Source organism: Bacillus rossius, chromosome 13, assembly GCF_032445375.1.
Source record: "Bacillus rossius redtenbacheri isolate Brsri chromosome 13, Brsri_v3, whole genome shotgun sequence".
Lineage (NCBI taxonomy): Eukaryota > Metazoa > Arthropoda > Insecta > Phasmatodea > Bacillidae > Bacillus > Bacillus rossius.
The window spans coordinates 3,784,163-3,801,082 of NC_086340.1; the positions used below are offsets into that span (position 1 = coordinate 3,784,163).

General features: G+C 41.8%; 2 protein-coding genes across 2 annotated transcripts in view; both read right to left on the minus strand.

Moving 5' to 3' along the window:
• LOC134538127 (uncharacterized) overlaps positions 1–5,104 on the minus strand; it is a 144,196-nt gene extending 139,092 nt beyond the window's left edge. The window contains exon 1 of the mRNA XM_063379161.1: positions 5,017–5,104. The gene's annotated coding sequence lies outside the window, so the exon portion shown is untranslated. The remainder of the gene's footprint in view (positions 1–5,016) is intronic.
• Positions 5,105–16,920, minus strand: part of LOC134538584 (actin nucleation-promoting factor WAS-like) — a 71,415-nt gene continuing 59,599 nt past the window's right edge. The window contains exons 2-3 of the mRNA XM_063380009.1: positions 5,379–5,585; positions 5,105–5,286 (exon numbers count right to left, since the gene is read on the minus strand). Coding sequence (XP_063236079.1) covers positions 5,105–5,286; positions 5,379–5,585 — 389 coding nt within the window. The remainder of the gene's footprint in view (positions 5,287–5,378; positions 5,586–16,920) is intronic.

The window sequence follows — 16,920 nt, forward strand, 5'->3', positions numbered from 1 at the left end:
GGCATTTGGTGGAAGTAATTTCGTGAATGGAAAGTAAACGTTTAAAAAAAAACACGGTGATGCCATCTGTAGCGGATGGCGTGAACCATAGTTCACAAAGCCAAATGAAAACTTTATAATTTTAACTGTTCAGTGAATTTTTACAAAATGGGCAGTAATTTAAAAAAATTCCTTGTCGAAAATCAGGTCCAAAGACGAGGTTTAGTATTTTTCAAGTCTTTTAATCATAGCCATTTTATTATTTAGTTAAAAAAATTATGTCTGCAAATGGTATGATAAGATAGTCGGCGTAGCTGCTCCTGCAGCAGCGAATCCTACCGGCGGCTGCGGAAACTACGTGTGATTAGCGTCAAGAAATGCAGCTGAAAACAAAATTTGCGTATGTTTATCTTAAAATTTTGTGTCCGAGTTTCGTGTTACAAATGTGTTTGCAACACGAGAATAAAATGAATTTGCTCGTTACCGATGTTCAGATGTTACACATCTCTGGCGAGTACTGAAACACTCGCTCACTTTTTTTTGACGTGACAACGTCTAATAAATCGATGAACGCCGGCTGCACGCACGAAAAAATGTCCCATTACGCACATAGTCCCGTTTCGCTGTGTCCCGTTACGCTCATTGTACGCTTGCGCCGCATGTATCTCTCTTCCACTCGATTGGAACAACCATCGATTTGACTTTTTCGAGGCACATTAAACTTGAAACACTCCCATTCGTTTCCTACTTTTCCTATCGTTGTCCTATCCTTAACAGAATAACACAGATTGGAAGAAGTTAAATAGCAAACATGTATAAAAGTTATAGTTAAAATAATCTCTTCGTTAAAGTAATAAACATATTTGAATTAATGAGTGCAAATAAAAGTAAATTCATCAATTAAATTGTAGATTTCATTTCACTCCTTCTTTGTATTCAAACAAAATAGTGATAATTCAATAAAAATGATTCAATTTTATTCATAAAAGTATGCAATCTTTTCATCAATGTTTCGTTATGACGTTGCCACGTTAAACTAACGTCCGTAAACCGACTTTACAACCATTTTTTTTTTTTAGTAATGAATAAATTCTCTAAATTAACTTTTGATAACGAACAAACTCGCGAAATTAACGAAGCAAAACAATGTATGATAGCAGCGCCTTAACTAACGTGTGGTGTCGAGGCAGTGCGCGGGCTTATCTCTCTTCAGCTCTGAGCGCGCGGTCCGCCGCGATAACGCGATTACTATCCCATCAGCCCGGCGACACGTGCGCGCGCACACGAGCACACACACACACACACACACACACACAGTCGCCTTGTCTCGTGGAGGGTCGGCGCGGCGCGGACGGACAATCAAGTCCAGGTTCCTCCCTAACCCGGGAAGCCTAAGATGCACATTAAAAGTTCTGCCATTCCCGATTACACCCGAACAATTGGACGTAGTTATGCAAAAAGGAACCGACCCACATGAAACCTATTCTGAGTATTTTGAAGTTAAAGTTAATTATAAATTGTTATTCTCCTATTGATAATATAATGTGGGTATAATTTTAATGGTCTAGTATAAATACTGATATAACAATAGCAACGATGGTAAAATCAACCTTGTACTATTTTAATTTATTTTCAAATAAAATATACAAAAATTGTGGGTTGGTTCCTTTTTGCATAACTACGTCCAATTCACCTTCGGCCAACCTCGGGTTCATTTATATATGTATATTTATATTTCTCTGTTTATTTTAATGTAGCTATACTAACCTAACTAACCTTCCATAGTGTTTTAAAGTGGTTTTAATGTAGCTAACCTAACCGACCACTTTTAATATTAGAATTCATTTTTCCTGCGCAAAAATAAAACAAATCCCGAAGTTGGCCGAAGGTGAATTGTTCGGGTGTAATCGGGAATGGCAGAACTTTATGTGCATCTTAGGTCTCCCCCCCTAACTCAGGTCTCCCCCCCTAACCCGGACCCCTCCAAAATACACTTAGTTTTAGTTAGGTTAGAATCGACGCGGCTGCTGCCAATATTACAGACCGGAAATATTCCCGGTTTTCTTATTCCTCTACAGCTAATGCCCGGCATACGTTGCAATGCCTCAGTCAATTTATTTTTAAATATATTTGAAGTATGTACGCATATACAAAGTCTCCCTCTCTAATACTCTAGCTCTCTATCTCTATCTACATATCTCTATCTCTCTTTATATTTCTACTCTAGAAATAGGTACGCATATACAAATTATATCTCCATCTCCCCTCTCTATCTCTATCTACATATATCTATCTCTCTCCTCTATATACCTATACCTTTATATTTCTCCACATCTCACTCCATAGCAATGAAAATATTTTAAAACATATATGTTTTTACCTATCTATCTTTTTAATTGCCACAGGTGTGACATAACTATATAAAAACAAGTACGTATTCCAATGCAACTTTTTTTGTCAAAATTTCAAAGCAATCTGTGAGGAACTTTCAGAGATTTGAGATATTGAACAAACGTTTACATTTTTATTTAATATGTAGATAGGCTACAATCCAAATGCATGTAACTTGAAGCTGATTTTGTGATTGGAGAACAGTTGGTTGGAAGAAGTCTGAGCCAGTTAAGCACTTACAAAGAAAGAAGCATCGATTCACAAGCATCCCAGTTAACAGGTGTCACGAATCAGTAGCCAATGAGCAGGTGTAATATTCCCGAATACATGAAGTATGGTGGAGTCTATCCTAGAGTTCATCTAAACCGTGCATTTTTCTGGTCCCTATCAATAATGATTTTCCCAACATAAGGCTCGGATACACACACCAAGCTGAAGGTTTTTTTTGGTAAAATGTTTCCAACAGACATACATCAGGTGTAATATCTTGGGCGTGAGAAGTTGCGCCAAGTTATGATAATAACGAAGACTTGCGCACCTTTTACACCTGTGTGAATATATTTTCAAAATGTTTGTGGCAGAACAAGAAAATATAAGGGAAATATAGAGTAAAATTTTAGAATCAGCTCTTAAATAAAAGTAATGACGAAAAACCGAACAAATCTAAATGGCGAGTGTGACCAAGATTTAAGCGGGAGGTGAGATATTGGATACTAGTCGTAAACAACCAAACAACACAAAGTTTTTTTTTTTTTACCATTTTGCGGAATTCGTCCCCTAAAGGACAAGGGAAAAGTGTGTGTTTTTAAAATCAAATCTCTTTATTTACTAGAGATGTAGGAATGGAACGGATTAAATGCCCAAATAGTGGACAGCGATATTTTTTTTTCCATTTATCGAAATTCGACAGACAAGGGGGTGGAACTTGGCATTAATTTACACATCAGTTTATTACGTGATTCTCAAAAGAAAACTTGCTGTGCTAAAACAAATATTGTATTCCCTTCAGAAGCCGGGTACCACAACTAGCTGAGATATAGTTCGAAAATGAGTGAAAATAAAAGAACTGAAGCCTAGAACCCATTGGGCACTATAGAAGACGTTTGTTGACTGTAGCAGTGAAGGAATGCACTGGTAGGGGAGGTGGGAATTCACCGAGAAAACTGACTGCCAACGGCAACGTCTGCTAAGCTGGATCAAGCCAACTGGCAACATACCCTTTTTTCCCCACGAATTATTGGGCTTCGATTAATATTTTCCAAACGTCAAAAATCTGCGGCGCATTCAGTGCTAAATATTTGTGTATGCGAGGTGGAATTTTAAGTAAGTCTTTCGCTGGTGCTTCTAGCGCGGTGTCTCCTCTGAACTGGCGCGCAGTCTTCTCGTCGTGTTTAGGGGGAACCGTGAGATTTGAGTGGTAGCCATAACATTATCACGCAGAGAAACGAAGATAAAGGTGTAGGCCTAATACAAGTCCCTTGAATGCTATCAAAATATCTTTACATAATGTTAAAATATTATTTGATTTTCTATTCGTTTCCACTCTCAAATAAGGGGGTTGCCTGTAAAGTCGGTTTACGGACGACAATTTTACGTGATAACGTCATAAGAAAACATTGATGAAAAATTGCATACTTTTTTAATTTTCAAATATTATTTACAGTTTTTTGCAAATTTAATTTAAATAATTTGTTTAAATATAATCACGAACAATTAGTTAAAAAGCCCGCCTTAACCTGTTTGATATCATAGAAGATTTTCTCGCACGGTGGTTGGCCGGTTCTTGCACGCTCGGCTCAGGCGGAACGTGAAAATGAATCATGCTTTTTCCTGCGTGCAGCCGGCGTTCATCGATTTATACGACGTTATCACGTCAAAAAAAAAATGTTTAAAAATGAAATACAGAAGCATAACTACTTAGCCGCTCTCGCCGTATTCTGAAACGTGTCTCGTAAAGGGACACCGCCCTGATACCTTTAGCAGTTAAACATATCGCGCTGTTTCTTCCGAAGCCCGCCGCACCGCGATGTTGCCCGGGAAGACGGAGACATTGACAGCGTTGCAGGGGTTTGCGGGCACGTCATTCATGTTCTCTCGGCGGTCGATTCGTCTTTCTTTCTGTTTGGCCTGGCGGGAAGTGTGTCGGCCTCGGCGGGCTATAAGGCCAGGTACACAGGAGACTAATACCGGACAGCTCCGTACTAACAACACATCGGCAAGAGGTGTAACCACAAAAATGTTTATTTCCCTTCGTAAGTCCGTATGGTGAATTAAAAATAAAAAATAAAAAAAACAGTTTTTCTGAGAGAATATAAAGTTATTGTCGTCGTTGAAGTTTTAATGCAATTTTTTGAACTACGCCATTGCAGTCGTTTGTTATTTTCATCGTTGTGTCCGTATGTTTGCCGCAGTGTCCAGGTCTGTTTGTCTTGTCTGCGTTTACGGTCCTTGTTCGAAATTTCCTCGCCACTCCTGTGTTCGTCCTGTGCTGTCGTCACCGTGTTCGTCCGCGACACCTGCTCAGTTTCACAGTTGCGTCCGTCTGTTGGACATCGGCTTGTGATATTTGTTATCTGTTATTCTGCAATGGCGCACCGTCCCCCGCGGCAGGCATGACGGGGCGGGGGGGGGGGGGCCGGCACTCACCTGTTGTGCTCCCGCGCGCCGGGAGGTAGGGGAGGGGGGGCGGGTGTCCGGGACTCAGGAGCGCCGCAGCGGCCGGCAGGGGCCCGGGCTAGCCGCCGCCGCGGGGCGGGGGCCGTCCATCGGGGGGCGGCGGCGGTCCAGGCGGTCCCGCCGCTGGCGCCGGGGACCGGCCGGGTCCCGGGGCATCGCCCCCCGCCGGGGTCGCAGACACAATCACTCTCGCCCTGACGGAGCGTCGAGAGAGACCCTCCCGCACACGCCACCTGGCGACTGGAACACGCGGCTGCGCCCCTACGCACGAGCGCGCGCCATGCCGGGCGCACAAGGTCACTCCCCGCGGAGCCGGTAGCTCGGCGACTCGCCGCCAGGCGTCGCGGCGGCAGACTGGAGGGGGAAGAGGGACGCCTCGCCCCGCGCGCTGGTTGGCGCCGCGCCCGCGTGGCGGCGCCACCGTGCGTCCCCTCCCCCTCCCCCTCCCCATCCATTACCCCTCGCAATACCCCCGGGCCGGGCGCCGTCGGGGGCAGGGGCCAAAGTTTTGGCGCAGGTCAAGGACGCGTACCCTCGCCCTGCAAGATCGTCAGATTGAACAAATCCTTTTTATATACACTCTTATATTATTTTTTTATCACTCCTCCTTTTCAAACTTTTATATATATATTTTTTATTTCGTCCGTTCGTTCCTTCGAGATTAAGGGCTCCCGTCCTGAAAAGGGCTTATCTCTCGTGCGCCCCTCGTCTGCTTCCAATCAGCGCTAAGAGCGACCGCTCCCTTCGCCGGGCGGGAAACCGTCAGGCGTCTTCTCGCCGCCGGAAAAAAAACAGGGTGCGTATACCTCCTGGGAAAACTAAAATTAACGTAATGATATTTGCGTTCCGGTTGGCCAGTCTTTGCTCAGTGCTTCACTTCTGTTTTTATGTAATATTTGAAATGAAACTGCTTTGGGCTCGATGAGAGTAAAAATTTCAAGGCCGAATTTTAATGCAACTTTTCCGTAAAACATTGTTGTGAAATGTTTCTGACGCGAAAATGACAAAGTATAGGTACTTGGTCAAAGAGGTCACTATGACATATATGTTTTTGGGCTCGTTTTCGTTCTCCTCTTTGTAAAATGATTCGTTCCCCAACCCAAAAAAAAAACTGAGAGAGATAGATGAACGAAAGAATAAGACAGAGTTTCCGCATGCGCTTATTTCATAAAATAGATATAGGTATCCTATACAGTCAGCTGTATCTTGAATTTTATATTTGCTAATTGTTCAACCAGCAGCGTAGAGAGCGCTGTTGAGACAGTCCCTGCATTTCCCGCACAGGTAGCGTTACCTGTTATGAATTACATATTTCGTTCAGAGATCTGGCGTGTTCCAAAAGGCAGAACTGTTTGAAGAAAGAGTAACCCGCAAAGTTTTTGAAGTGAAATTTTTTGGGGCGCGATAGGAGTAAAATTTCAAGGCCGAATTTTAATGCATCTTTTCGTTGCGGACGGTGCAGAGAACTTGCTCCACGTGGCGGCGTGCGGCTCAGGTTGAACCCCGCCATGCTGCAGGGATAGGCGGGTCGCGGTGGTAGGGACCCGCCTGCGCCTGACGGCACCCCGACTTGATGGCATCTAGTAAGGGAGTGTTTGGGCAGAGGGCGACAACAAAACGGGGTCTGAACACCACATCATGGGCCATTTTCGCAAGAAAATTGTGTTATTTTAAGTACGTATTATTTTAATTACTTGAGTAAATCAGTATTGTTAAACAGCGTTATATGAGTTTTTTTTTTAGCTGTGTAACGAAGTAATTTTTTGTTTGTATAATGCTTTTCACGCTTTAGTTTGACAGGGAAATTATTTGTCACGGATTATTATTTGATTAACTAAATCTCACACCTTATTATAATTATGAGCCCACGAGCGTGTTAATATGTTATGTACAACTAAGAGTACGCTAGTTAAAAAAAAAAAAAGTGCAAACAAATCCCGTGCGTGGAATATTTATTGTTTCTGTTTTTATTTTCACTTTGCGGCAATATGGTTATAATGTAAAGAATTACCGTGAGGTAGGTCCATTCCGCTTAGTTTACGCGTAGCGGAGCAACGGACATGTTGTCACTGTTCATTCGAGGGCAGAACATTACTAATGCCTATGAGTGTCTATGTAGCCTTAATGGCAGAATCTGTTGCACTGTAACTCAATGATAAGGTGATATTTGAAGACTACAAAATCAGTCTAGAAAAATGCTCTATCACATATAACCTATACCACATATAACCTATACATAATAGGAAATTAAATTTAACACTAATTTATTATAATCAATCCTATCTTTGATATTTACTAAAAATAAATTTCATTATGGTGTGATTATTTAAACAGTGAGTAATATTTATTGTTAATTAATAATTACTGATCAAAATTTTTTGATATACTTAGCATTTATTTTGAAGTGAGTACCAAACTTGTTGATTATTTTCATTAATAAACTGTCTTCTTTCTCTATTTCCTTCTTTATTTCTCTGCCGTTTTACCCCTTAAGATATACTTACGAGTCGAGGTTCGAATTGCCAAATAAGTTTCACTTCTATCACGTGTATTGAGTTATACGTAGGGACCGGAAAAATTCGCGCGTTCAATGACCTGTAAGATAAACTCCATAGTTCTACGTACTCTCGGTCAAATGCCACCCACTCATTGGCTGCTTGCTGTCTTGTGAGACGTTCCAGCGTAGCAGCCTGTGATTCGATAAAGCTTTGGTCGGGTGTTTCTCATCGGCCCAGAGTCATCCAGGTGAGTTGTGAGCCAACAGCAGAGGCAGCACTGAGGTATAAACAATTTGTATTTTATAGCCTATCGCGAAATGAATTCGCGAATTTTTCCGGTCTCTAGGTATTGAAGAACAAGGCGATGCTATGTTGCGAGAGGTCGCGAGTTGAGCCGCCGTCGCATTAATTCTCAAGGAGGAATTGGTGGGGGGGGGGGGGGAGAGTTTCCGAGCTTGTTGATGACGGGGGAGGAGGGGGGTCTGCGGTTGAACCGCGCTATCGCAGGGCGAAACTATCGCTAATTAACCACCGAAGAGAGAGGGACGGATAGGGGGGGGGGGATAGTCTAACTGCGTCAATTTACCGATAAATGGGAACTCGTTAGCGGTTGCGTCCTCACTCCCCCCACCACCACGCCCTTACCCTCCGCGGGGAGGGGGAATGTGAGTGATCGTTGTGTAAGCTGGAGCCTGACAGGCTGGCTGCGGCAAGGAGAGGGTATCGCGTTGCAAACACCACCTCCCCCCCCTCCATCCCCAAGGGGGGCTCATTATCGCGGAACCCAGAGACTTAGAGGAGCGCGACATGGACGCTTCTTCCTCCCCGCGCCTCGTTCGCCGTCGCACTGCCATCTTTGAATATATATATATACTGTATAGAAGTCGCGAGTGGATAGGATTTACTCTACGTTTTTCAGAAGCGTATGATGAGCAGCTTGGGAACTTCACCGCTGCAGTGCGCTGCCGTGACGCCCTGTATCGTCTTAGGTTGTTATTTACACGTTAGAGCGCAGCACTGTCACCCGCTGTCATTCCCCCCGCACCCCCGCATCAATCATTCACTCAGCTCATGGTCGTTCAACAAGAGGGGGAAGAGTGTGTGTTTGAAGAGTTCGACACTTGTCCGCTAGGGACCACCACAAATCGATGCCCTAGAGATGGTGGCGATTGCGGCGGTGAATTAACCAACTACCTCAAAACCGTATTGGAAATTTTAACCTGGGCTGGCGACTTCTACACAGTATATATGTTCAAAGCTGCCATGGATAGCGCCTCAGGTACAACCTCGCCCTCTGGAAGCTGCTAGAGCTGCCCCGAGTTGGCGGGTCTGCTTATGAGTACTCCCAGGGCGGAGGAGTAGTTCCATTTCAATAATTATTTTTTGACGTGACAACGTCTAATAAATCGATGAACGCCGGCTGCACGCACGGAAAAAAGTGTCCCGTTACGCACATTGTCCCGTTACACTCATTGTACGCTTGCGCCGCATCCATCTCTCTTCCACTCGATTGGAACAACCATCGATTTGACTTTTTCGAGGCACATTAAACTTTAAACACTCTTATTCGTTTCCTACTTTTCCTATCATCGTTCTATCCTTAACAGAATAACACAGATTGGAAGAAGTGAAATAACAAACATGTATAAAAGTTAAAGTTAAAATAATCTCTTAAACATATTTGAATTAATGAGTGCAAATAAAAGTACATTTATCAATTAAATTGTAGATTTCATTTCACTCCTTCTTTGTATCCATACAAAAGTGTGATAATTCAATAAAAATGATTCAATTTTATTCATAAAAGTATGCAATCATTTCATCAATGTTTTGTTATGACGTTGTCACGTTAAACTATCGTCCGTAAACCGACTTTACAGACAACTAATTTTTTTATGTTATTCTTATTTTCTACATTATAAATTTGTAAAGAAATTATTTACTAATTGTTAAATGTTGCATGTTGTGTGTATTGTTTTTGTTTTGTTGTCTTGTATTTTGTATTGTTTTGTTCTGTCTGCATGTGTATATATGTTGTTTGTATCGTGCCTACCACCCAAGGCCATAAGCTGTAGGTAGGCATGCAACAAATATTAAATAAAAAATATTTAGTTTCTTCTTCAGAATATTTGTATTTTTGCACATTTACATGAAAACAACTGTATCACTGCAAAATAGTGTTCGCAGTAATACTGGGTTCGGATTAATTACTACCCGGGCATTTATGCTTTGTGTTGTCCCAGTACCTCCAATAATTAAGGGTTATTTGTAAACCTTTCCACGAATAGCTTTCCAGTATTAACTGCGCACATTAATGTCCAAGTATAATAAACCAAAATAAAATCCAACTATTTAATATTTGATAATATTTTTCATGGTTAAAAATATTATACTTAAATAAAACCTCGATTGAAATATCAAATTAAACGCCAATTTTAGTAATAAATACTCAGTATTATCTCTAAAAACATATTTAATATAAGCAAAAATAACCATAGCCATAAGTTGTACAAAGTTAGAATATTTTTCTTGTAGTATTACAAACGATTTTTTTTAGAAACTGATTTCCAAATGAATATTTCGTACTCGGTACTTTTTTTTGGCTTCTAGTGTAAAAATAAACAGTTAACCAAATATAAGCGTCATTTTAGTATGCGAAAATGTTATGTTTGGATAAATTTGATTATATATCATGAGTAGGGACTCCTGAACGCCCATTAGTCCACAATACAAGCCTACGCTAGCTGTTTCTTCCTTTCAATTGGCGGCCGTCTGCAGAGAACCCATTGCCATATTTGGCCGGGCCTCTCAGGACTAACGATTTGACTATTCACATTTAAAGAAACGACACATATTCAACAAAAGAATACACAATACAAAAGGCACACTGGACACACAGTGCACACACAGTAAACACAGTACATGCTCAGTAGTAGCTCTGAATATTTACTGGTTTCTAAAATTATTCGTCTAAAAAATTAAATTTTGTTTTAGGGGTTCTTGGTTCTTTAGTAAGCACAAAACATGTTATGTTGGTCTAATTGCTTGTAATTGATTTTATCGGTAATTTAGGTCCTGAATGTTCGAACTGTTTGTATTGACTACTTGAAATGCCCCTATTTAGGAGGTGGATTAAAGTCATAGACATATAGATTTAGTAGAGACCTGTAAAATTCGCGATTTCAAATCCCTAAAGGATAGACTCCATGATCCTCTACGCACTCGTGCAAATTACATCTGCTGATTGGTTACCGACTCGTTAACACCTGTTGACTGGAATGATCGTGATTCGCTAATTCTTCTGTTAAATGTTTTTTTCATTGGCCCAGAGTCCTTCAGATAAACTGTGGCCCAATCACTGAAGCAAAATAATGTCAAAAGTATCTGGACTCTATCCCATCGCGAAATTAATCCGCGAATTTTACAGGTCTCTAAGATTTAGATACAGGCATATCGATTTTCACCTTACCCGAACGTCTTGGAATACCGCCCCTAAGAAGAGACGCCGTGCTAGAAGCTAATCACCCCGCCTCGCCGACACTAACTCACCCCTAAGACTATAGCAGGGATGTCCAAGGGCCTGTTTGGAGAAGGAAGAATGGTGAAAGGGGGGGAGGGTCGTTGAGGCCGTGACATGCTCCGGCGCAAGGTCACGACAAATGCAAAGGGCGGTCACGACAAATGCGAAGGGCGCGCGGAACGACGCAGAACAAGAGAAGGACGAGGGAAATTGCGCGACTAAATCGCCTTGGGTGAGTGTCGTCAAGACGGGAGGAGGGGAAAAAACATGCAGACGCGGTGCGCCGCAAGTTCAGCATTGAAATAAAAAGGTTTAAAGACGGCGCGTATAACTGATATTGATATTGACCTTGTGTGATTCATAGGAAGTCACAGAGATCACCAGGACAATATATAACTTCCAAACTGATTTTTTTTAAATTTATTGAGACCCAGTAATTTTGAGGATTGTTTTCGTCACCAGTCAGACTGCAAACATCTAAGAAACCGCTGGTGCTGGTATAGGCATACCTTGTTGCAGTCTGACAGGCGTTCAATTTTTTTTCTCGCGAAAAATGCCTGCCCTTACTCAAGACCAGAGGCAAGCATTTTTCGCAAAAAAAAAAAAAATCTGAACGCCTATTATAATGCAATTAGCTATACCCGTACCAGCGGTTTTCTTCCTTCTGATTGGCGAACGTCTGCGAGAGAGCCTTTCAGGACGTGACGTGTTTGCTTCCGCAATTAATTAGCTAGAGACCTGTAAAATTCGCGATTTCAAATCCCTAAAGGATATACTCCATGATCCTCTATGCACTCGTGAAAATTACATCTGCTGATTGGTTACCGACTCGTAACACCTAATGACTGGAATGATCGTGATTCGCTAATTCTTTTGTTAAAGATTTTTCATTGGCCCAGAGTCCTTCAGATAAACTGTGGCCCAATCACTGAAGCAAAATAATGTCAAAAGTATTTAGACTCCATCCTATTGCGAAATGAATCCGCGAATTTTACAGGTCTCTATTAATTACTATGATTGGTGTCGTAACAGTAGACATGTGTCTGAGAGAACCTCACCCAATCACGAAACACACAGACGATGCTACAGTGTTTTAACTTCCAGATACTCTCGGAATCTTTTCGGGATAAATGCATGGCCCTACTCATGACACAACCAAAAGTGAACAGGTGTCAGTGAAAGTAGTTGATGCCTGAAGAGCCTAGGGCTTTGAGCCAGTTACTCCCTGGCGACTGCACCTGGTGGTCGATGCAGTTGGATGCAGTTGAATGCAGTTTCTTCTCGGACGTTGACGTCTGGGCTGGCGTCATCAAGTACATGCACGAAGCAACTATGTATAGAGACCCGAAAAATTCGCGAATTCATTTCGCGATATGCTAAAATATAAATCGTTATGCCTCAGTGCTGCCTCTGCTATTGGTTCACAACTCACCTGGATGACTCTGGGCCAATGAGAAACACCCAACCAAAGCTTTATCGAATCACAGGCTGCTACGTTGGGACGTCTCACAAGACAGCAGCCAATGAGTGGGTGACATTTGACCGAGTGTACGTAGAACTATGGAGTTCATCCTGGAGGTCATTTAACCCGCGATTTTTTCCGGTCCCTAACTATGTAAGATGGCTGGTCTGAACATATTTTCGCGAAAAATACATGGTCCTAATGAAGGAGGCACTTTATGATGGCGACAAAGACAAAATTAAATTGCAGTTGCACTACTGTGGAACGGTCGAGATTCTCTTGAAATAAGTTGCTCTCTGAAAAAAAAGATTACACCAGTCAGTGGAAGAAGGAAAAGCTACATTGTTTTGACACATATCTTGAACCGCAACATTTCTGCAGCATTCAAATGTCTCCTAGTGGTTATTTGGGATTCCCTTTTCTTGCTCTTCTTTCCACATCAATTTTGCCGGGGTCATTTATTTTTCTCAACATTTGATACAAGACAGTAAAAATAGGTAAATTATAAAAAAAAAACTTTTTGTAAAAACATAATTAACAGAAAAAAAAACAGTTGATATTTTTATAGAGAACCCTGTATAGCTACAACTTAATGATGAAAATCATTAAACGACGTGCAATTGCTCAACTAATCCCCAACTATGTGTAACACACGAGAATATGTGAGAGTACCATCGTTACTCATTTTTCGTCTTACTAGCAGCATTCAAATTAAATATAATTGCGAACTCTTTACGTGACTTTCTGTTCACCTTACCATAGCCGCTTTAGGATAAATAAATTTTTTTTGCTGAAAAATAAATAAAAGTTATCAAAATGATGGGGACTTTTTTTTTTTGCTCAGATGTAGTCATGCGACAAAAATCTTCGCCGACACAGCCACGGGAACTAGGAAAACCGTTATCTCGAGGCCACAATGCTCCCAATGCTGAAAACACTTTCGTGTTTACCATCTCGTCGAAGAACGTTTTCTTTCTCTACGTAGCTACCTCTTTCTCCCTTGTCGGTCTATTTCTACCCTGAGCGGGCGACTGAAACAGATGATGCCAAAACGCTATCGATTCCCGACCATCTCTCTCTTTCTCCCTCCTACAAGATGAATGAACCCCAGACACTGGGTTCTCCATTTTACCCCTTCTCCCCCCCCACACACAAAAAGTCCACGACATCCCAACCCCCCACTCCTTCCACAAACAGACCCGCCAGTAGCTTCTCAATTGGCGGGCAGCTCAGCCGGGCGCAGGGGTGTCCATAAACTTCGCGTCCGACGGATGGAAAACGACGTCGTAAATTTGGAAGTGCTGAGACTCCTCGGGGGGGCGTCGACGTGACGGGTGGTATGGTGGGGGGGGGGGGGGGTTAGGAAAGGGTTCAGGACATAGGCGAGGGGAGGGCGTCGACGGCGGAGCTGGTGTCTCGCCGATATCACTCCTCGACTCGGAGTTCTGTGCAGCCGGGGAATATATATTTATATTAAAAAACGGGGGGTTGTCTGTAAAGTCGGTTTACGGACGATAATTTTACGTGATAACATCATAAGAAAACGTTGATGAAAAATTGCATACTTTTTTTAATTTCAAATATTATTTACAGTTTTTTTCCGCAAATTTAATTTAAATAATTTGTTTAAATGAGATCACGAAAAATTATTTAAAAAGAAGCCCGCCTTAACCTGTTTGATATTATAGAAGATTTTCTCACACTGTGATTGGCCGGTTCTCGCACGCTCGGCTCAGGCGGAACGTGACAATGAGTCATGCTTTTTCGTGCGTGCAGCCGGCGTTCATCGATTTATAAGACGTTATCACGCCAAAAAAAAAGTAATTTTCGAAGTGGAACTTCTTTGGGCGCGGTGAGAGCAATATTTCAAAGCCAAATTTCAATGCACCTTTTTTTTTCGTGAAAACATTTTTGTGAAACGTTTCTTACGCGAAAATAACAGAGAATAGGGGCACGTGCCCAAGTAAATATAAAAAGTGCTCCTGATTTTGTTTTTCTTGGCAATTCGGCTGTTGGTGTTCTTGAATATTTGTGACAATACTTCTGCTGATGCTCTGCGTTTGCTTCAGGTTATTTCTGCGTGCATACATTTTTTTTAAAATGAGACATGCAAATGTACTCAGGGGTTCGTCTGATTGGCGAGTTCCTGTTACCAAATCAAAATTTACAAAATACATTTTTTTTTTCACCATGTGAAAATCAAACGAAATAAGACACATCACTGTGTCGATTTCTGTGCTTTGAGACAGCTGAGAAACGCTATCATTATGGACCGGAAAAATTTGTGGGTTCAGTGACCTGTAGGATTAACTCCACAGTTCTACGTACACTCGGTCAAATGCCACCCACTCATTGGCTGCTGACTTGTGAAACGTTCCAGCGTAGCAGCCTGTGATTCGATAAAGCTTAGGTTGGGTGTTTCTCATTAGCCCAGAGTCATCCAGGTGAGTTGTGAGCCAATAGCAGAGGCAGCACTGAGGTATAACGATTTGTATTTTAGCCTATCGCGAAATGAATTCGCGAATTTTTCCGGTCTCTAGCTATCATGCAAGACGAACTTCCTTCTCCTTGATATCTGGCGAAGCCTTCCTTCTCTTGCAATCGTGAGAGAGTATTCCACATCCCACATAAAAAAAGGCTCAACTAAGGTTAATTCTGCTACAGGTAGGGAATATCAAATTGTTGTAAGTTTGGCACACTAAATGGTTTCGCCGCTAGATAGCAGCTGGGTTCAACCAGAGTTACATATTCATTTGTTTTAATTCCATCAAGGCGGATGATTACGAACTTTAAAAATAATTCCGAGGAACCAGTCCTCGTAATTACTAATATATAGGGGCAGGCATTTTTCGCGAAAAGATCTGCACACCTATTAGACTGCAACAAGGTTTACCCCCACCTGTGGTTTCTTCCTTGTGATTGGCGTCCGTCTGCGAGAGAAGTCGTTGCTTTGTTTGAACGATCCACTCAGGACGAGTTTGCTTCCGCAATTAATCACTGTGATTGGTGTTGTTACAATCGATATGTATCTGGGAGAAACCCACCCAATCATAAAACACAGACGATGCTACAGTGTTTTAACTTTCAGGTAGTCTCAAAATCTTTTCGCGAAATCTGCATGGCTCTAGTAATATACATACTACTCTAACATACCAAGAGTATTCTTTTGTATTCAAGTTCAAAGTAAGAGAACTCAGTGTCCGTAAATGTACGAAGATAGCCATAAATGTACGAAGATCCCAGCATAATATGTAACCAGTGATCTTCGTAAATTAAATGTGAAAAATCTTTAACAGTGTATTCAGGAAAATTACAGCCGCTAATTGACTGATGACTCGTGAAAACTGTTAACTGGGATGATTGTGAGTCGATACTTCTTTCGTTAGGGGTAGAGACCTGCAAAATTCGCGGATTCATTCGGTGATAGGCTAGAATTCAAACACATATAACTCTTAGATAATTTTGCTATTGGCTTACTATTCATCTGGACGAATCTCAACCAGTTATAAACCCTCAACCAAAGAAGGATCGAATCACAGGCAAACCAGCTAAGACGACTTACTAGTCGGCAGCCAATGAACTTGCGTTATTTGCCCGAGTGTACAGGGGTATGTGCAGTCTATCCTGAAGGCCATAGAAACCGCGAATTTTGCAGGTCTCTAGTTGGGGGTCATTCATTGGCTTGGAGTACTTTAAACTAACTGTGCTCCAATCACGGAAGCAGTCAAAAGTTAAAAGCGTTTGAATTCTAGTTTATCGAGAGAAAAAACTACGAATTTTTCCAGTCTCTAGTTATTACTTTATTCGTAATTTTTTTTATGTTTCAAATTACTCTGTAATCATTCAGCATAGGACACACATTTATAAGTCATAAATCGCTCCGAATGATGCAAGGAATGAGCTCTCAGTGGCTGTTAGCTTATCGTGATCCATACTTTATAAAGGCACATCCGTAGGGAATTGTACTGGATTAAAAAAATTGATGGCGGCTTGGAAATGCAATTACACAACACTGTGTCTGGTGCAGAGCCTTAAAGGCCAGCAGTATTGGATTGTCCGCCAACTCGCTCTGTGGGCTCCTTTGCGAACCAGCGTGGTTCCGACCTGAATGGCTCTTACCGCGGACTTGTATTGGGTCTTAATTTCGCGCTTCGCTGCCGACGCCTCACTCCCACTCAATGCCGCGCCAACACGGCGGAACAGCCCCTCGGGTTTCGCCAAGGAAGATATATATATATATATATATATATATATATATATATATTCCTATTCCACGAAATTACTTACGTCAGATGCTGTATACCGAGATAAATACATCAAAGATAGGTGGCGCTAGTTAGAGAAGATTTAACTCTTTCAGTCTATCCGTCCACTGCAGTGGACAATGTATATAT